The sequence below is a fragment of the Bacillus rossius genome, chromosome 2 (assembly GCF_032445375.1).
Source record: "Bacillus rossius redtenbacheri isolate Brsri chromosome 2, Brsri_v3, whole genome shotgun sequence".
NCBI lineage: Eukaryota > Metazoa > Arthropoda > Insecta > Phasmatodea > Bacillidae > Bacillus > Bacillus rossius.
The window spans coordinates 112,411,672-112,432,272 of NC_086331.1; the positions used below are offsets into that span (position 1 = coordinate 112,411,672).

General features: G+C 33.7%; 1 protein-coding gene across 1 annotated transcript in view; it reads right to left on the reverse strand.

The window, feature by feature from the left end:
• The window catches only part of LOC134529623 (carboxypeptidase D-like), a 111,944-nt gene that overhangs the window by 90,356 nt on the left and 987 nt on the right, over window positions 1-20,601 (reverse strand). The window contains exons 2-3 of the mRNA XM_063363919.1: window positions 12,651-12,892; window positions 6,862-7,031 (exon numbers count right to left, since the gene is read on the reverse strand). Coding sequence (XP_063219989.1) covers window positions 6,862-7,031; window positions 12,651-12,892 — 412 coding nt within the window. The remainder of the gene's footprint in view (window positions 1-6,861; window positions 7,032-12,650; window positions 12,893-20,601) is intronic.

Genomic DNA, 20,601 nt, shown 5'->3' on the forward strand with positions numbered 1-20,601 from the left:
TTAACTTCAGGTTGGGGGGTTGGCAATGCAAAAGTTTCTCAGATTTTTTTTATGTTTTCCCTGTCCCTGTAACATTTTTTCCCTGTCTCATCTGTCTATACAGTGAAATAACAGATATATTAAAATAAAAGTTATCATCAAAACACATTTTGACTAACATACACTTCATGAAAATTTGACTACAATACATTTTCCTGCACAATAAATAGTTTGCACTGTTATTATTTTGATCAAGCCAACATAACCAAAACTGCAAGTCTGATAAAGATTACAAATATATTTGTTTGATCAAACTTTCAAATGAGACATTATCAATTGTGATTAAACTAAAGACTAGGCCTAAAGAGGTTTGTTTCTACTACAAATTAAAACACAGTAAAAGGTTTGTATCCCTTACACTTAATTTATGTTACTGAAAATCAAATATGAATTACTAACAGCAAATGAAATTGTGACTAAAATACAATCAATTTTAAGAAATGAAGATACAGTAAAACCTGGTTGATCCAGATCTCTGGATACATTGGATCATATTTGTATACATTTTATTAAATGTTCACACAAAAACATCATGACATACTTGGAGGGTCAGCCCGACACCTTTAAGCTGAATATTAATGATAACGCATTCGCGTCACTGTGCTTCATTCAAACGCCATACATGTTTGAAAGAGAAGAAAGTGGACCAATTCTTTGTTAATTAATAATGTGAAAAATAATTTTTATATTTTTTTAATGTCTTGTAAACAATATAGGGTACGTATACTAGGTATTTTTGTTACAAAACTTAGTTTTTATCATAATAAATGGTAAGTATGCTTATTTAAGGATTTTATATTGCTTATTACTTATAAAACTCAGACTTTTGATTTTTCGGATTTCCTTTGGTCCCAGTTAGTCCGGAGACGAGGTTTAACTGTACTGTGTAGTATGAAAAATTCCTGATACTGTTTTGTGCTTATTTACAATTTCCCTGTTTTTTCCAGGTTTTGAAGACACTTTTTCAATCCCTTGAGTTTTCCCTATATTCCAGATTTCCCATGTCTGCAGGAAGCCTGTTATGTTTGCAGTTGTTATTTTATTCATTAAATGTATAACTACAACAAATCAATAACATGATAAACACACGTTTATGACAAGAATACATTGAAAATAAAAATCTGCATGTTTCAGCGACATGGTATTTGGTGCTAAAACTTATTTTTAGTTACAATACAGGACTATAGATACCCTACTGTTGAAATAATTTTGCATTTAATGAAACAAAAATGCATTATAAAAAAAGAATGTGTATGCTGCTCACTAAAACTCAAGTAATACTAATTGCTACACATTTTGGTGATTAATTAAGAAGAAGTTTAGTGCTGAAGGACACATAAAGGAGTTTGTTAGAGGGAGGGGCCAAAAAAATTAAGTCATTAGATCATGAAACATGTACAGTGAAACTTCCCCATAATGGACACCTCTGGTGAACAAAAATATGGCCATTATTGAGAAGTGTCAGATATAAGGGAAAAAGTCACACAAAATTTAAATCAAATTTTTCAAATAACAAAAAAAATTATATATTGGTGCAAAATTTTTATTGTTCTATACTTATCACATATATCTATTGTGAAGGTAAATGAAGTTAAACAATGCAACTTACTAAAGTTGACAATGGAGGACGATTTCTCTTATTATGAGCACTCACAAAACTAAATAAAGATTTTTAAAAAAATTCAGAGTAAATTTCTAAATCAGTTACAAATTTCTCAATTTCATGCAATATCTATAAACTGACACACAGAACTACACTTCTGTATCTAAATTGCACCACTAATGCCACTTTTAACAACTGTTGTTTACATCAGCACGGGGAAGCGACAGATGGGAATAGCGTGATAACACCTGCAAATGCAAAGGAAGGAGGATGCCCACGCCAAACGAAAAACTTTACATTGTTCCCTTGTCAAACCAGGATAATATTTCACTGGGAAAACAAAGGAGCCACAATTTAACTGTACACAATTATAATAAACTAGAAAATAATCCGCCGCTTTACTTTGTTACACCCCTCGTGCCTCAAAATTGAATTATTTTGAATTAATTAAAAGGAGCCTTGGAAACTTGCGGGATAAAAAAAGTTAGTTAAATAAATTGATTTACCAGAGGCGGCACGAGGTGGGGAACAAACAAAATTTAGGAACTTCCTGTAACAAGCAAGGAGGAAGTTGGTGGATCGTTAAAATCAATAAATAAAAACTACACGATTAACTTGATCTATAGTTTCCCTGTTTTATTTGCCCTGATGAATTATTTTGTTTCCATTACTTTACATACAAAAGGTTTTAACAAGTTTCAAAGATTTTAAAAAAAAACAAAAGAAAAACGAAAAGGGGCCGGCCCGCGATTATTTAAAACAAAGTACATTGTATTGATACATTATTACAACTTGCAATGTTCTACTACATTAAATTTGTCGCTGATTAGTTTACCATATCAGTGGATTAAGGGGATAGTCACTTATCGCTGGTTTGTCTTTAAAAAGGGGGGGGAATAGGAATAGAAACCATATCACCCGAGTCTTCCAGGTGTGGAGTTAAAAATGCCGAACTGTAGAATGGAAGAAAGCTGCTTCTTCTAATGGATGGATCTCGGACTGCCGAAAAACATACTGGTGGACAATTCGTCCACCAGTAGTTGCTGGATCTCGAATCTAGCTGAATATGTGCATCGCTGGGAGGTCGAACCCCTGACAAAACAAGGGAGTTGCCTTCAAGCTGCCATCGCGGAGTCAGCCATGGTCCGTAGCTCGCGATTTGCGCGGCTGGGCGCGGATGATTTCTTCATAGTTAAAAAAAATTAAAAGGGAAAATTTCAAAACAAAAAAATTACTAACACTATGCAGACAGACTAATCTACTTGAATTTAGTTGAGGGATAGCATCCCTTATTTAGGACGATTACATAGTCGCTAGCGGTCGGATGAAGTCTTCCAGAGTCTTCTGAGCTCGCCGGAGATCTGTCTGCAAACGTGACGCGCGCTGATCTGTGTCGCGGCAAACCGCGTCTCGTAATTAAAAAGGGGCGCCGGCTCTTACAGGTGGAGGGAGTCTGGGCCGCCGAAAGATTCCGAACTTGCCCGAATGCGGGCGAAAAAAAACTCTGGCAGGAGTTTTGAAGTTGGCATCACTAGGCGACAGTAGAGAACTCTGTCGGAGGGGTCTGAGTTGAAAACAATCGACTCGCCCACGGCGTCCATATAACTCTAGGGAAAGCAGGTGCTGCTCTCTGGCGCCCTAGAGGGTAGGCTAGCGGAGAAGTTCGCGACTTGGTCGCTAGGTAGCGCTTGCGATCAGTTTTGGCGCACTCGTTTTTTGCGAGGAGACCTTGAGGACGGTCACGGTTGCCCAGGGGGTTACGACCGGTCATTGGTCTTACTTGGAACTGAGAAGGGGGGGGGGGGGGGGGGTGAGGGTAAAATGCAACGCTGCTGGGAATCTACGTCCCGTCGTGCCTGCAGAGGAGCGAACTTAACACTAATACGTGATGAAAAAGGCCAATCTCAGCTCGTCTCTGAGAACTGGTCGCCTGCAAGCTACAGGCTTGTCTATGCAGTTTGGGTCTCGAAGAGAAATGATATTACAGGCTTGAGGCGTGACTGAAGGCGGGGGAAATGGTAAGCTGTCTGCCAGTCAGGGATTAGGCCAGCAAAATATCCGAGACGCAGATGGGAAAGGGGCTTCAGAGCACTGAGACAAAGTTTAACTCAGAGGAGTACACCAGACTAACAAAGTAAAATCACACTAAAGTAGAGCAAATAAAATTTCCACACAAAAAAAATTTAAAAACATAATAAAAATTTAAAATATATCGTGTCGAAATTACTAATTAACGGCACAACTTGCACAATTCAGGGTATTGCCGATATTCTGCCATTGTTAGAAAAGTATGCAATTTATTCCAAACATTTTAACTAAAGAAATGGACCAAATAAACTGTCAGGTGTATGAAACATTTAATACATAACTAAACCATTTAGAAAGCTATTTACCAAAGTCGTTTAATTTTTAGTATAGATTAAGTTATCTGATTTTATAACACGCTTTTTCCTGCGACTTAGCTTGAGTAGTTTTCAACAATAGATACAGAGGGGAATGAATTATAAAAAAAATGGATGAGTCTTATTTTGTAATGCAGTTTTGCACTTCATTGACATGGTAGTCTTGCAGAATTTATATTGTTCCTTGGCACTCATTATTTAATACAATATATTTCTGTAGACAACAATATATGATTTATTATTTTCCACCAGTATGTATAAGTTTCGGACACTAGATACTCTTGAACAACCAACATTGAGCTGACCATGAGAGAAGCATGGAGTGACCATGTGGATTCCTACCACTTTCAATGTTTGGCCCTAGGACTTATTGTCATTGTAAATGCTAACTTTAGCAGGAATTGCAGCCTCGTAAATTGTAATTGCAAATTATTGGTAATTATTGAAATGCAGGAAATCAACATGCTCTCTTCTTTAGCTGCTTCGATAAGAATAGTTGTCTTAGTAATATTTCACCCCTGCTCTATGATGCGCAGCCTGGTATCATTGTACAATCTCAGCGCATCACAGTTATGCATCAGCAAAATCGGTTTGTGGGAAGAGAGGTAACCTCTAGGCAACATGTGACGGATGCACCAGACGATAGCGTGTTTCAAATTCAAGGCAAAGCCATCTATTGACGAAGTTCGAAACTAAACTGTCATTAGCGCTGTTAGTTTGCTAGCCACCACGAGCTTCACTATGCGGACAGGTCTCGCTATGGAGAAAGATAAGTTGCCAGACCTTACTATATGACCATGTGGCGGACATAGAGAAATGATACACACTCACTGTCTATATGTCTATGACTTACCTCCTATGATTTTCTATCATAAAAATTATTTTCCCCCTTTTTCACTCCCTTAGGGATGAAATTCCATAATTATATGTGGCCTATGTATTAATTCAGGACATGAGATACCCATGTGCCAAATTTCATCCAAATACATTCAGCAGTTCGGGCATGATAGAGTAACAAACATTCAAACATCCAAACTTTCACATTTATAACATTAAGTAGGATGTACAACCAATGTAAACACTGGAATATGTGCTTGCCAAACTGTTTCAATAATAGGTACTGGATGCACACAAAACAAACTATATACAGCTATACTAGATATTAAACCCTTGTCACCAGATTTTCAAGCACTGGTAGGTGTGGAGCTTGGTTACTGACAGAGATGACAGGAGTATGATGAACTGGCATTAATATTTGTGTCCATTATTCATCTCAAATAATGTCAGTGTCCTGTTATTAGAATTTCCGTACATGGGAAGCTATTTCCCCATAATCACCAATGTTAATCTGCCAATGATTTTAAAAGTGTCCATTATTTTTAAACCATGAAGCCTAGGTGTTATGCTCACAATTTTTTTTTAAAACCTTCAACATATATCTTACAATTGTAGTGGTTGTTTAGTTTAAAAAATAACAAAAAAAGTAATTAACAGCCTTTTACTGTATCTGGATATGCTGAGTTAGAAAATGTTTCATTAATTAGTTTCTTTGTGAATGTGACTCCTTTCTAAACCTTAAAATATACATATGACATCATTGGCTCACTGTTGTTAATGAATGCCATTTGAAGTTTTACACTAAATAAATCTGTCTTACACAATAATTTTTCAAGTTTCAAATAATAATTTTTCTCAACACACTCAATAACAAAAAAAACTAACTGGGTCTCTACTCATTGTTTCCAGTAGTTAAATGAGACACATTCTCAATTCTGAATAAAATTAAAAGCATTAACTCTGAAAAGTAATGAATAAAATGGTCAGCATAATTTTTGTATCCATGAGCAAAGCTTCAAACAACCTTGAATTTATGGTGGGTACTAAATGTTCGTAATTTGTTTGCAGTGACAGACACTACATATGATCCATGCACATTGTCTGGGTGGCTGGAAATAAACAGAAGGGGAAAAGTCTGAGCGAGGAGGGAAGCAACTGCGTGCGCACTAAAGCCAGTGTGTCATTAGTGGCAAAAAAAAATAGGTGGCACACTCCGTATACAGCACAGTTTGCATCAAACAATGTAGACCTGCAAACAACATTCCGAATCAATGACGTTTAACAGTCGGGAGAAGAAAATTATAAAGAGAGTAATTCTGTGTTGCAATGCAGAAACTGCCAAAACCGAAAGCAATACTAATACAAGTGGCGATAAATACACGGCTGCATTCATTATAACCTTTAGTTCCAAATCAATAACTAACCTGTTAATGTAGTAATGAGATCACTCACAACTAATATTTCATGGAAAGCATGTACACGGCCTGGCCATGCTGTGAAACTATTTTGCAGGACCGTGCCACAAACAGCAACACACAGCACTATGAAGTCCACCCACCCAAACGTAGCATGTGGACAGTATGTACTTGCATACTTTTTTTAAAAGGCATTTTAAATACTTTCAACAATATTCTTTACACAAAATTCTTTAGAATCAGCAAAAAAAAAGTTATCAATTATTGAATGCAAAATTAGCAAACAGAGAAAATATATATAAAAATTTATCAGCATAGGTGTAGAGTATACAAATATACATTTTCTCCAGCAGTTTTTTTTTGTTTTTAAGTTTATTTGTGCTTACTCATTGCATTCCTATGTTTGTCTTTTGGCTAAACAATTTGACATTTATATAATATAATTATTTATAATATTTATTTTCTTATTTGTGTGATTGGTATTTTCCAATTACTTGAAGTCTAAAAAATTACTTATATTAAATTTAAATGAAAAAATTCAATAAGTTATTATTATAAGTCTTACCTTTTACCTCATACCACTCAGCTCCATTTGTGATACCACCCTGGAAATGATCTAGGGGACACACACTGCCATTTCCCATGATGGGATGATTTGATGCGTAAACGTTGGCCAAATAACGAAAAATGTCGTTATCTGGAGAGCGACTTTCTCTACCACTGCCTTGACCAGCTCTGTAAGATCACAAATACACACAGGTTGTGACCAAGAGTGTCATCAAAATTATGGTTTTGACTCAGCAGACACTGTTTGATAAAGTGATACAGCAGATATACACTAACTAAATACCTGCACAGCTGAAAATCTGTTGATTACGCTTCATGAGAATGACACATGAGTATACAACCAATTGGTACTATGGATACAGATGTTATGTTTTGTCAATAAAGAAGTCATTACATATGAATACTTAACATACAATTTAGAAAAACTGGAAAATTTATCAGCCATGGCCTACAGTAAGAAACCATACCAGCATTTTCACATCAAGTGATTTCAGGAAACCACAGATGACCAAAATCAGGATTTGTACCCAGAACCTTCTGAATGTGAGTAAAATATTTTAATACCAAGTCACATTGCTCCGTTGATTATGGAAACATTTTCTAAATGATTATTATTAGAAATAAATCATCATTGTTAATGTGATTTTATACATAGACTTATTGGAGAAATCACAAAACTGAAAGAGCTAAACCACTTTTCAGACAATGACAAAACATAATAATGTTGACAATCCTTTAGCCCAAATCACCATGACCACTGTTTTTTTTCTTATAATTTTGGAATTTTCCTTTTTCCATAATTAGTCATAATTATTGATGCACTGATTAGGGGTCGTCCATTAATCACGTGATGTTTTTTTAGCAAATTTTTAACCCCCCCTCCCCCCTAGTGATTTGTGGTGAGGTTTCAGACCATCCCCCTCAATAAATCACGTGTATTTTTTGGTACAAAATATTTTTAAAAATTTCGGAATATTATCTTTAAATATAGGTATAATCTAATTTAATTCTGGAAAATTAAGCACAGTGATAAAAATGTCCAGACACACATTTAGGTGGCAGGGTTATTCTCACTGGCATAAAAATAATAAAGGAAAGGCTTATATGTGAATTACGCATGTATTCGGCACCAAAATCACAGTCTTACTGGCGACTGGCAAGCCGAGCCGGGTGGTTCATGTTGCGGCGGGCGGGGATATTGTTGCCTGGCTACGGCGAGTCAAGGTCACGCATCGCTTTTCGGTTTAGTAGAAATCGGGCAAAAAAGAAATACACGTGATATCTCTCTACACCCCCCCCCCCTCCCCCCTTGGGATTTTTCGTGATTTTTCCCGACCCCCTCCCCCCCCCCCTTTCGAGCCACACGTGATTAATGGACGATCCCTTACAGTCAGGATTTTACAATCTTATTGATGACTTCGCACACAAACACTGAATGTGAAGTCCAGGCCTACGCCATCCCTTAGGCCTGATGTGCCTCACCGCTTTAGACCCCTTCTCCTCCCACCACCACCCTCTGTTAAAAACCGCCCCCATCCATGTGCGTGTGTTACATGGACGAGTGTTTAAATAGCACACCACAGACCACTGCAAGAGGGCGCCATATCATCAGTGCTCCGTCCCCTTAAGTAATCATAACTTATATAGTAAACCTTTAATTTTTGTCCCAAGTATTTTGTGTCACAGCGGATTGGCTGGGAGGGTTTTGTTTATTATTAATTTTTACATATAATTCCACTCAACATAAAGATGACACCGAACACTCCCGAGGCGGATCCAAGTCCAGCCAAAGCCAGACTTTATTTCAATCCTAAATTTTAATTTACTATATGTTATCAAGTGATATAGCCATGAGAAAGCATGCAATATTTGTACTAGTAATTTGTGTGTCTTACCTTCATTAACCCTTGACACACAATCGTGATAATATAGCGGTAATCTCGTTCAGCACGAAAGACGCACACGCTCTCCCCAATCTATCGTCACCACCGGCCGAGAGAAGACACGCCAGCACCCTGGGGACATCATCTCTTGCCTGCTCTGATAAGTAGCTTCCGTTTATTAAGTCTTTCGAATCGTTTACGTTTATCCTCGGAGCTACTCTCCGCTGGCAGACTGTTTAATTACTTTATCAACTCTTAATGAGTCTTTGATCACCGGTTACGAAATGTCTCTTTTTTAAGCAGTATTGAATCCTCAGCCGAAGTGACACCCAACCCGAGATTAAAGACATTTGTATTCCTATCAGCAATTCATGTCAAAAGAAAAAAATATTTATGCAAGCCAGAAATGGCCCGATACTGAAAAAACCAGATTCCGATACTGGTCCTGAGAATTAATATTTTACTAATCTGATACATGATAACCAAAATTATTTATGGTTTTAAAAAATATTGTCAGTAAGTGCTTTGCACAAATTTGTGTCAGCAAATTTATTGTAACTAATGTGTTAAGATTAAAGACCTCACGACAACTCTATTTTTAACATTATGATGTTTCCGTTAAAAGCTCTCTAGCAGAAAAATTTATTGGATTTCACATGCCTTGTACATAGCAACTATGTACAAGAGTTTACCAGTGGTATCTACAACCATTTCTCACCACAGTAGAACTTAACATGAATGGTACCCATAAAACTTTGCTTAATATATATTGATCACTATGATGCTCAATACTTATTACGAATAAAATTAATAAGCACAATAAAAGTAATAAAACCTTCTACATATGCCATTGGTAAACATAATAACAAAAAATACCTCACTCAGCAAGCAAGCTTCCTCAACATTTACAAGTAAATACATATGTTTCTCAAAGAGCTTTTTTAAAAACAAGTAACATACTTCTTTATTTGTCATTCTATCTATGCTCTTACTGAAATTTTGAGCTATAATCAATAAATATACTTGTGTACTACTTGTAAATGTACCATTTCGTGCATATTTGCACCCTATTTTCTCTCTTTTGGTTTTCTTAATAAATATGCACACATATTTTCTGTAAAAAAAATTTTTGCAAACTCTCGATTGTTGCAGCCCAATAGCATGACAAATTTTATTCCAGTTTCTATAAATTAATTAATTAATTTTAAAAAATATACTTTTGACTTGTGCTCAACATCAATCAGCACACACATTCTTCGATCAAGAGTTAAAACTAAAAGTATCACTACTGTTTAGTGTATTCCATTAATTAAATCATTTTTGTGTACACATGAATCCAACTTTGAAAACTTTGTCCTTTTCGATGATAAAAGAAAACAAATTGGAATCAAAGTCAAAGATGAATTTGAAGATAACTTAAGTATTATTCTACATTTAAAAAATTCCAATGATGCAACTTAAGAGTGCCATTATCAGCATGTTCTGAATACCACACACTAAGTGAGAACAATGTTGGAGACATTTGCAGTTAAACAACTGCCAAAGTTTGTAAATAAAAAGCCAAAATTATAAAACAAAAATTACTTTTACAGTAGCAAGATTAACTTAGGTATGGAGCTACATTTGAAAGGTGAACACATTGCAAATTCTGAAACACTACATCAGGAATTTTGCTTTGTCACTGTTCAATGTGTTTTTATTCAGCACCAAGTAAATACAGTCTTAAAATTTGGTACGAAGTATCTAGCTACAACTCAAAGTTTTAACATACCTAGTATGACTAAAATAATTGTAGTACAAGTATTCTCCTTTTTTAATAGCGCTCTATACCCATCAGAAGAATGTATCTTGGTTGGCAAAGGGGGAAAAAAAGGGGGGAGAGATAACTGGGTCTCTGGTTCAATGGAATAACTGTGTTTACAGGATTAGCAGCTGCTAGCAATTAATTTCTCTCTTCTGATTGCTAGGACACACAAAACTTATTCAGCTAAGTGAGTAAAAAATAATAATAACAAATAAATATAATTGTATCATGCAAATGTATAATTCATCATTTATGTTTTTATTTAAAAGTAGAGAAAACCTTAACGGTCATACATGCGTTATATTTCTTGGTAAAATACTTCAAGCTAATGTTTAATTTATGACTACGCATCAATTCTACATAAATTTAATAGGTGACCACCATTAATAAACTTTAATCCTCGTGATAATATTAAGATTAATTTGCAATCTTCATGGTATGGCTGGTAGCAGTTTAAATTATCTATAAATATAAACTATAAATATATAAATTATAACTTGTAAAATATACGTTAATTTAATTTGAGAATATTTTCATTGCATGCAAACATTTCACGTAGTTCCCTAGTCAACTTAGGCAATACCCTATCCTTAAAGTCAATTAAGGTCTATAATTATAAAATGTTTCTATTGATAAGGATGACGTATGCTCTGCTGAGTAATTTAACCGGTTATATTGCCCTGCTACAAATTTGCTCTGCCTCCAAAGAAGTTAAGTATAAAGTAAAAGTTCCGAGCATAGCAACACGAACATATATTATAACATTATTATAGGTCTTGTACAGAATTTTTCTGTTATTTGGCTTTATGCATGCTAAATTTTTGTTAACTTCCCTATTTCATTCATTAAAATGAATTTGCAGTATGTCCATAACAGAAGTTTGAATTTGAAAAAAAAGAATGCATAAAGCTAGCAATGTGCACACTGTGTTTCTTCGACCTTCTCCTCATTCAAGGGGCAGATCTACAAGCAACAGGAAGGCACTGCTATGGGCTCGCCTCTCTCCCCTATTAGCTAACATTTTTATGGCTGGATTTGAGGAGAAAGCAATAAGTACCAGCCAGCTTAAACCCAAGTGCTGGTACAGGTATGTTGATGACACCTTTGTTATTGTGACACTTATATAAACACGCAGCATTTAACAACTGGATGAAGACACTGTTGTAAATAAATCTGTCAGCTTTGTTTGCCTGATTTGTTTTTGTTTTACTCACAGGTTTTCTTTAAGTCAGTACATTTACATTACTTTTTGTTACTAACTTAAGATTTTTGTTCCATAAAATCAATGAGTTTTTTCGCAGCACAAAATGGCTTCAGCAATAGATATATTTCCAAAAATTACCCTAATTTTATGGAATCACCCAATTACATTAACTTATAAAACTACAGTACTGATTTTAAATTTTATTTATGTTTATATTTTTACAAGAGAAATTATGAACTATGTGTATGATGCTGCAGAAGAAATAAATCATCTAAGGTAAAATAGATTTGGAAGCAAATCCTTTTCTTGGATTTCAAAAATGTTACTACAAAAGTAATTAATTTTTTTTCTGGTACAAAAAACTAAAGTTAATTTAAAACTTGTTACAACTTCACTAAGAGAAAAGCCAAAGTATTCATGAATTTTAAATTTATTTTATATTTAATGCTAAGTCCTAATATATATTTTTTAAAACATTATTTTAAACCGGTTGATATATTGACAGCATACTAGGCCTACGCAACTGCTAGAAGAACAATAACAGTTTCTGAAGTTGGATTTTCTGCTGTACAGTGTTCTTCAATCATTAATGTTCATGTATGATCAGGGGTGCAACAACTTTCCAAAGGGGGGGCAATATACCTTTTTATAAAGAATCATCGATCCCCCCTATTGAAACGGGGGGTGGGTCCTCCCCCGGGAAAATTTGTATTTCAAGGTGGAAAATGGTGCTATTTAAGCAGTTTTATTATCTAAAAATTGATTACACAGCACTTTCTTTGCCCCCGTTTGCCCCCACTTCAAGGTTTCAGAGGGGGGGGGGGGGGCAAAATACCCTTCCCCCCCCCCTGTTGTTGCGCCACTGTGTATGATGATAAAACTGAAAGAATACGTACACTGAATCGTCAAAAGGATAGCTGGCCACAACAGCACCTCCATGAAGATTGCCAGACAGAACAAATGGATTTGAAGTAATGAATTTCATCATGGCCAAAGTTTCATTCTGGCGGCCATCTGTTATGTCGTTATCCCATTCACCAAAGTTTCTATCAAACTGGTCTGGAAAGTTCCTGTTCAGATCTATGCCGTTTATATTGTTTCGCCCAACTTCGCCTTTCTTAGAGTCACATTTTCCCTCCTGAAAATTTGTGAAACCACAAATTAAAAATACAAAAGCAATCCAACATCTAACACAATCACTTGAAAAACACAAAAATGCAACAAATACACACTTTATAAGAAAATACAATTCTAAACATGGTAATTTTGAGTACTATTGATTATCCTTGAAGATTCTCTGAAGGGACATTGCGATCTTGCAATAAATTTGATAACTGAGAAAATGTTATTTTGAGTAGTTTGTTTGTATTACCATTAAAATTAGTTTTATAGTTGATACAGTAAACAATGTTTACATAATTATTGTCATTTGTCATCAGTAGGTACAAGAAAAATTTTGTAAATTTTAACAAATGGCTAAAATAATTACCTATTTATTCAGTTCAAATTAATATAATATTGATTGTTATTCGTTGCAAAATGTTTATTAGGCTAGCTTAAATGTTGTGATTGGGATATTTAAGGTGTTTTAAATATAGGTATCTAACTATTGTTTATTTCATGAAGCTTATTATTTTTTTGGGTTACGTTTGTTGTTGACAGTGATACGTTTGAATTACAACTAAGTATTTGAGTGTACACTATCAAATGGAGATTTTCATAGACATTTTAGGATCCTTTTCATCCTTTGATGGTTGTGAGAGAGAATGTGTTGGTAGTAGAAGTTATAATGATTTTGCAAAGTAGTTATTGTGTGAATGTGTGATATTGCATATTTATTTTAATAATACATGGAATTATTGTGACACTTATACTATCTTCAATTAATATTAACATCTGCACAAGCAACACAAGAGTGACTCCAAAAAAGGTTATTTTATAGAAGTTATGTATTTAAATGGTATTTTTGTATTTTACATTGCAGTCAGTTGTGTTTCTTTTCTGCTAAGGACATGTTTTTTAAGAGATATTTCATTGAGAAGGATAAATGTTCTCACTTCTAGGTAATTGTAACAAAAGCGAAATGTTGGTTTGGTTAGGTTAAGTTAGTTTATATAGCAATTTCCATAATTATCATTTTAATATTTTCTGTAATTTTCTAGAGTAAGTAGGTATATGCTTGTCCAAAAATAAAGATAATCTAATTCTTGAAAATTGTGTTTTTTTGTAGTTTCACATATTATGATGGTAATGTAAAGACATCCTTGCAAAACTCAAAGTATTTTCTTACCTGAGAAAGATTTAACTTTTCAGTTGTATTTTTGATCATTGTTTCAATTGGGCCATGTTAAATACAGATTTCTGACATTTACCAATGTGAAAATAATGTGCAAACTGTTGCAGATTCAATCATTAATTTATTGAAAATTTTAAGGGGGTGATAGTAACCTATAAAGGCTAGGTATATTATTTTTAAGATAGAAACCTAAAAAGGACATATTATTTTAAAGATAGTAACCTAAAAAGGCCATATTATTTTTAAAAGTTTTTATTATATAAGAATTTTGTATCTCCAAAACTGGAAACTATTTGTAGCAGTCAGTCCATTGAATTATATAACAAAAGCATTGTTTTGGAAATTAAATGAAAGATAACTTTTATGGCCAGAAAATGTTTCAAACGATGTGGCATATTCTGCTTATTTCTCCACCATGATATTTTTTTCTTTGAACATTCAAGGAAAAACCTACAAGAAAAGGTTGGTTATGTTAGGTCAGTGACATTCAAAATACTGTAAAATATGCAAAAGGTTGGTTAGGTAAGGATCAGCACCAATTTAAATAAGTGCAAAAAGATTGGTTAGGTTAGTGACATTTAAAATACAGTAAATTTGAGCGAAAGTTTGGTTAGATAAGGTCAGATCAATTTAAAATACTGTAAAATGTTGTGAAAGGTTGGTTAGGTTATTGACAGTTAAAATACTTAAAAACCATGTGGAACTTTAATTAGGTTAAGGTCAGCAACATTAAAAATATTGTAAAATCATTCAAAAGATTGGTTAGAGTCAGCAAAATTTAATAATACTGTAAAATCATGGGTTAGGTTAGCTACATTGAAAGCAGCCTACGATAAAATTGAGGCAATATATTAATTCTTATCAAATGGTGTTTTTTTTTATGGCTAGATTTGAGAAATGTCAGTACTTGTTAAGTGTGTAAGAAAATTATGTGATTAAGCATTTAAAAACAAGTAAATCTTTTAAAACTGTGTATTAAAATTGCTTATATTGAAATATATCAGGGATTATAATCATTATCATTTAAAAATTTCCTCTTATTTAAATAATTTTTACCTCATATTTCCATTTCATCATAGCCCTTCCCACAATTGATTTTCTTATAATATACCTAAGTACTCTGGATTGAAAATTAAGGAACATAGAGTAGTAGTGCTCAAAAACACCATTATCAGAAAAAATTTTATGTTAAAAACTACTTAATAGAAAAAGAACACCCTTTTAAAAGAACTGTAAAAGTAAAAAGATTTGACACATAGTGTCAAGGTGTCAAATGCAAAAAATATAACAAATAAAATTCTGAAAATGCATTTCTTTTCATTCCTCACATTATTTATAATTACTCTGTAAAAGGGCAAAGCAATAATTGTATTATTTCACTACCTGAGCAGATATTTTCCAGAATCTAGAATTTAGAAGGATATGATATCCACCGTTGAACATGTAGTTCAAAATTATTGTGGTATTTCTTGTGTTGCTAGTAACTGAGCAAACTATGGAGAAAATTAATCTTAATTTTTGAGACTGTAATATAAAAAATGTGTATATGAGGGGTAACCCAAAAAAAAACCAGACTTAGAGCGTAGACGTAGTATAGAGTTCTCCCGCTAGATGGGGTTAGTAGATACCTTCACTAAACAGCTGCCCAGACAGCGTCAGTTTGCAGGTCAACATTTGAATTGGTTTTTCTCTTACTGTTCTCGTATTACGCCTGCAAAACTGTCATGGAAGATTTAAAAGGACAAAAAAGAGTGTGTTTGAAATTTTGTTTCCTGCTTGAAAAATCTGCAACGGAAGCTTACCAAATGCTTCAAAAGTCTTTCAAGGAGGATGCTATGAGCCACACACAAGTTTTCCAGTAGTTTTTGTGCTTTAAACATGGTGAGATGAGTGTTGAAGACCATGCTCAATCTGGGTGCCCTTCAACATCTCGAAACGATGAAAACGTTAAAAAAACTGCTAAAAAATCAACAAGGATTGTCGTTTCACGATTGACGAAGTTTCAGAAGAGACAGGAGTGAGTTGGAGCTCGTGCCGGCAGATTTTGACTGAGGATTTGCAAATGAGACGTGTTAGGTACTGTTAAATTTGTTCTTTGCCTTCTCAAACAGGATCAAAAAAAACATTTGATTGAATTTGAGCCAGGACTTGAAAAAAGAGATTGAAGGTGATCCAAACTTTTTGACCAAAGTCATTACAGGTGATGAAAGTAGGTGTTACGGGTATGACCCAGAAACCAAGCATGTGTCAAGCCAGTGGAAGACTTCCAACCACCAAAAAAGCAAGACAAGTGAGGCTGAATGTTAAGATGATGATCATTGTCTTTTTTGAATTTCATGGAATTGTGCACCGGGAATTTGTTTCCCCTGGCCAGACTGTTAACCAGCACTTTTATTTGGAAGTTTTAAGATGTTTGCGAGAAGATATGCAGAAAAAAACGCCCGGAACTTTGGCGATTGGGTAACTGGTTCCTTCATCACGACAACACTTCCGCACACACTGGTTTACAAGTGAACTGCTATTTTGGCCTCTCAGGGGTGGTCTGTCATTCTCTACCTTCCGTATTCGCCAGGCCTACACACGAGACTTTTTCCTGCTCCCAAGAATGAAGAGAAATCTACAAGGGAAGAGTTTTGATAATGTGGAGGCGGTAAAAACAGCTTCGCAAACAGCACTTGAGGATATCAAAGTTGAAGAGTTACAGAGGTGCTTCAAACAGTGAGAAAAAACACTTGACAAGTGCATTGAATATAATGGAGAGTACTTTGAAAGTGACTGATGGAATAATAATAAATAAATATTTTATGACAAACATACATTTTTCGGGTACCTCCTCATATATGCTTTTTTGGCCATTAACATGATGATAAATATACGTAATGAAAGGTTGGTGATGTTAGTTTGATCAAATTAATATGATTAAGGGGCCTGCTTACCTGAGCAGACATACTGTATACAGAACTTCAGAAGAAACCACGTGATTTGAAACATCTGTAGTAGTGAAAACCACAATTTTTTGGAATTGTATTATTTTATTTGGTAAATATGTAGTTGGGCGGTATTTGCGAAAAAAAAATGTTAAAAATCCGAAAATACCTTTATTTTATGCTCTTCAACGTCCACTTTTCATTTAAAGTGGCGGAGGTAAGAAATTCCAAATACTTTAGGAGATATCGAATTTTTAAATTTGGGTGAATATTTGCAAAGTGACACATTTGAGACTTGCATTTGTCCGAGATAAAAAAAATTAAAAAATAGTTTTTTTATGCATTTATTGTGGAAAGATAAAACTGATCATTTTGTAGCTTGAAGTAACCAACATAATATTGATTTCCTTGGTTTTCTTAAATTAAAAACAAAAATACTGAGCCATGGGACTGACAGGTTGGCACGGGACTGACATCTAACTTTGAAAATATAGACAGTAATGGCTCAATGTCTCCAAAGTAGTTGTTTACTAAATTATATGCTAACATATTACATTTAATTACTTCTATGCAACAAGAACAAGCAAAAAAAACCTTTTCTTTTATGAATTTAAAAGAAAATCAAGTCAAATTGACTGTCTGATGTACAAAGATGTGGCACAAACCTTTGAAAATACATAGCAAATGACACCAAACTTGGAAAACTCATATTCATTATTATGCAGGTGACAAAGAAATAATAAACCTACCCGTTGCAATATGAATACAAACTTGATAACTCACCTATTAAAAAATCTCAACATGTCAAAGACCTAGGAATTTTACTGGATCAAAAACTATTTTTTCATCTTCACATTGAAAACATTATCTCGGTATCTAACAAAATACTTGGTCTAATTAAATTTATCACCTTTAACACCTCCAATATTGACTCTATTCTCTCCCTCTATACAGCTCTAATAAGATCAAAACTTGAATATGGTTCTATTATATGGAATAGCATCAATAACACTGATATTGAAAAGCTTGACAGGATTCAATCTAAAGTATCTGACTATATTAACAAAAAATTAAATACCATCAATAAAATAGATTTAAATTCCCTCCTTGGTTCATTATCAACTAGAAGAAAGATCTTAGATGCCATTTTTGTCTTCCATTGTTATTATGGTAATCGTATATGTCCTCATATATTTGATGTTACTGGCATTAAAATTCCTTCTTTTAATAGCCGTAACCCACCTTTTTTGTGCACACTTTTAAATACAAATGATATTATATATAGACTTGTTAACAATTTTAATATGTATGTTAATCACTTACAACCTACCAGAGAGAAAAAACTTGTTAAAAATATTATTCTTTCGGCATCCAAAGATTAATTATCTTTATGCTCTAATGTTATTACCTAAATTATTTAATACCAGATGTATTAATCTAAGGATACTAACTGTATTTATCTACATAATATTATATGTTCTGTACTTATACATTTATTACTCTCATGAAACATTTTTGTTATTTTAAGTACTTTTTAGAAGTTAAGCACTCATATGGATATTTGTATGTTATGTTGTCTTGTCTTTGTTTTTGTCCTACTATTTGTTGTTCTTATAATTTATTGTTTTGTTCTTATTTTTGTTCTGTTACTGTATTTGTTTTTTTACATGTCTTACATGTTGTGCCCACCGTTGGAGCCTTGTGCTGTTGGTGTGGCATGTAACAAATCAAATAAATAAATAAATAAATAAAATATCCAAACAAACAAAAAAAATTGTCAAAAAAAATTGTGTCAAACAAAAAAAAATTGTGTCAAACAATGAATAACGTAGCCAATGTGATAAAAAAAAATGTTAAAAGAAGTTTGAGATCATCTTAGCTTAAAATATATCAAAGGCCAATTAAAGCCTACATTATATTTTATAGTTCTCATTGTTGCCACATAAGAATCTTGAAATGTACAAATAAAGCATTATTTTAAACATCATGCTCACATCATAATAAAACAAATTAATCTGTCATTATATTTAAGGTTATGTTATCCACCCAGTGTGGCTTTAATTGAATTTTTGATGGAAAATGTCAGTCCCATGGAAAATATGTCAGTTCCGTGTCGTCTTGCTAGGCACGGGACTGACACCACGGGACTGACAAATTTGAGGTTAAATTGGCACAGTTAATCAGAGAAATGGAATACCTAGGATATTCTTGGGTCATCTGTAGGTGTACTTACCTGGAAAGTAAAATAAATAAAACCGTGAAGTTATCTTTCCGTAAAAAAATTTCACAGACAGCTTGGGACTGACCACCTTGTTGGTTACAACACAAATTCCACACACAATACCACTAACATACACACACAGGTACTCACTGAAAGAGAAATAACAACATGACTTCCAACAAATATTTGTGGTACAAGCCTGAGCATATGCAGATGGCTTTTAACTGCCATATATTATTAATAACTGTAACTAAATGATTAGCCATGGGACTGACACAAAACACTTGGGGACAAGATTTAACTAATTAGGAAAAAAAAAATTAAACATGCAGGTTTTTTTTATAGTATGGTTTGTAAAATTGTAAATATTATAAAATCAGACTAAAATTTGTAAATTTGTATCATGAATATATATACAATTAGATGAATTTAAATAAAACCACTTGCAGAAGGGACATGCCACGGAACTGACATTTTGACATAAAAACATTATTTTTTATTTAAAAAAATGTACTTATAAAATAAATTTAATAATGGTAAGATTAATCATGATTTCAAATACAAATCAAAATTGGAAGAATGTTTTAGTACTTATAACAAGCACAGTATTCACCTAGGGACATTATATGTGTCACTTTGCAAATATTCACCCATTTCATCATATGTAGTTGAGCGGTATTTGCGAAAAAAAATGTTAAAAATCCGAAAATACCTTTCTTATATGCTCTTCAACTTCCTCTTTTCATTAAAAGCGGCGGAGATAAGAAATTCCAAATACTTTAGGAGACATCGAATTTTTTAATTTTGCAATACAAGACCTGTGGAACCATTCCAGCGATGCCATTTTTGTTATTTTGCCGTGTGTTCGTGAATACGTGAATCGTCAATTCGTAATTAATAAAATGGTTGATTAGGTCAGGTCAGTTACATTATTAATACTTTCAAACTAAGCCGAAATTAAAAATAATGTCAATTAATTTTAATTATTCTTTAGTTTTAAATTATTTATAATGTAACTGACCTTACCTAACAAACCCGTAACAAAGGATGCACAGTAACAACTCACGTAAATTTTTTTTGTTACTTATTACTTGCGCAACAATATCAAAATAAATAAGACTTTAAAATTAGAAACATTAAAAACTCACCTAAATTGGAGGCGGTAATTAAACACCGTTTTAAACAATAAATGAACTAAATAATCACGTATTGGTTCGTTTGAATTCTGGCCTATCACGAACGATCACGTGACATCATTATCCAATAAAAAAAGTAGATACTCGTACCTCGTACGTAAACAAGAAACAATGTTAACCGCCACATCACGGGACTGGTATTGTGATGAAATTTAAAAATTCGATATCTCCTAAAGTATTTGGAATTTCTTATCTCCGCCGCTTTTA